Source organism: Pteropus vampyrus, unplaced genomic scaffold, assembly GCF_000151845.1.
Source record: "Pteropus vampyrus isolate Shadow unplaced genomic scaffold, Pvam_2.0 Scaffold360, whole genome shotgun sequence".
NCBI lineage: Eukaryota > Metazoa > Chordata > Mammalia > Chiroptera > Pteropodidae > Pteropus > Pteropus vampyrus.
Window position 1 is genome coordinate 184,021 of NW_011889141.1, and position 1,536 is coordinate 185,556.

At 50.3% G+C, this 1,536-nt stretch overlaps 1 protein-coding gene across 1 annotated transcript in view; it reads right to left on the minus strand.

The window, feature by feature from the left end:
* Nucleotides 1–590: 590 nt before the first annotated feature.
* Nucleotides 591–1,536, minus strand: part of LOC105305044 (membrane-spanning 4-domains subfamily A member 8) — a 12,482-nt gene continuing 11,536 nt past the window's right edge. Inside the window, exons 5-6 of the mRNA XM_011379477.2 lie at nt 869–982; nt 591–695 (exon numbers count right to left, since the gene is read on the minus strand). Of these exons, the coding sequence (XP_011377779.1) occupies nt 591–695; nt 869–982 (219 nt within the window). The remainder of the gene's footprint in view (nt 696–868; nt 983–1,536) is intronic.

A 1,536-nucleotide genomic window follows, 5' to 3' on the forward strand; every position in this document is an offset into this window, starting at 1 on the left:
CTCAAATGTCGCTTCCTCGACCAGGCTTGCCCTCTGCTTTCCTCATCAGTGCTAGAATAAATCACATCCCTCTCTGTTCTCCCTCTGCCTATCCCCACATTCTGCCCTGTATTAGAGAAAATTGCTCACGTTGTTCTCTCGGTGAGGCCAGAAGTTTCCTAACGTCAAGGACTTCTTGTGTTCACAAGTGTTTACCCTCCTCCTGCTGCGAATAGAGCCTTGAACATATCAAATGCTCGGTGCGTATTTATTCAATGAGTGAATAGAGCAAAGAATCAAGCTCCGGTTGCCTAGATAACAGGTTTCTCTAATACTCAAGTTCACGCAGGGAGGTGTATGAATATTTGCATACGGAATCCCCACACGTGGCTACCCTAGGGAGGTTAAAATCCACTTTAAATCCCTGTCTCCTTTTTGATAGAAGAACAGTGTGATTTTCATGCTGAACTGAAGTACGTCCAGAATGCAGGCAGTCAGAGTGACATTTCCCTTAAGCAGTCGAGGAGGAAAGAAGTGAGTTTCAGAAGCCCAGGAAAGGGAGGTCTTCGGCTGGTCCCAGTGAAAGATGCTTCTAGAACCTTTGGTTTTGCTTATTTGGAGCCTTGCACCTCAGTGGAATAAGTCGGTGGCGGGTTCGCTGGTTCTGGGATGACAGTGGATGTTGCCACATAGACATTGGGTAAGACCATGCTCACCTGGAAAACATGGACACAGGAGGCACAGTAGTAAGGATGCAGGAAGGACCAGGGATGCTCAAGGCCATTAGACTCCTCCCGCTCCTGGGCAAGAGTGGGAGGCATGAAGACCGCTCTCGTCTCCACCCTCTTTGGGGCATCTTTCCACGCATTGAGGAGCCTCCGGGACTCACATGGTTGTGTGAATAGCGGACCAGTTGGCATCCAAAGTTGATAGCTGTGCATGCAATGCAGAACTCCAGGAGGCAGAAGATGAGCAGCACACTGGAAACAGCCATTCCAGGGGTCTGGAATCAGAACGAGTGGGGAGGTCATGAGCGCTGCTCCGGGAGTCCTGGGTCGGGCTCAGAGGTGTGGCTCTGCAGTGGACCATGGTGACGGCTTTGAGAAAGTCCCCTAGCCTTGTCTCAGCCTTGTGGAGAAAATAGCTCGCCAGGTTTTTGTGAGGGTCAAGTGTGTTTGTGAAAGAGTTGTCATTTTAACACTAACTATGAGTGTTCCTCTAAGGGGTAGGGTGGTTGCTGTTCAGGGAAACACCGCGATGACTGGTTTCAGGTATGGCGGGAGAGACCTGAGGGTGGGGGCTGGAGTTGGACCGTTGGTCAGTGAAACTTCTGTGTCGGAAGTGACTGGGGGTATGGACGAGCCACAGGGAGGGAAGTGAGATGATTAGGGGGGTAAGATGGGCCTGAACAACATGGCAGGATGGCGGAGCCTGCAGAAAAGCCATCCCATGAGAAATTACAACTTTACAAAACAAAGGTGTCTAATCTGCAGTCACCAGTAGTTTCCTGGACTCTGATATAAACCTCTACCATCCCTCTGAACCCAGACAGAGCAT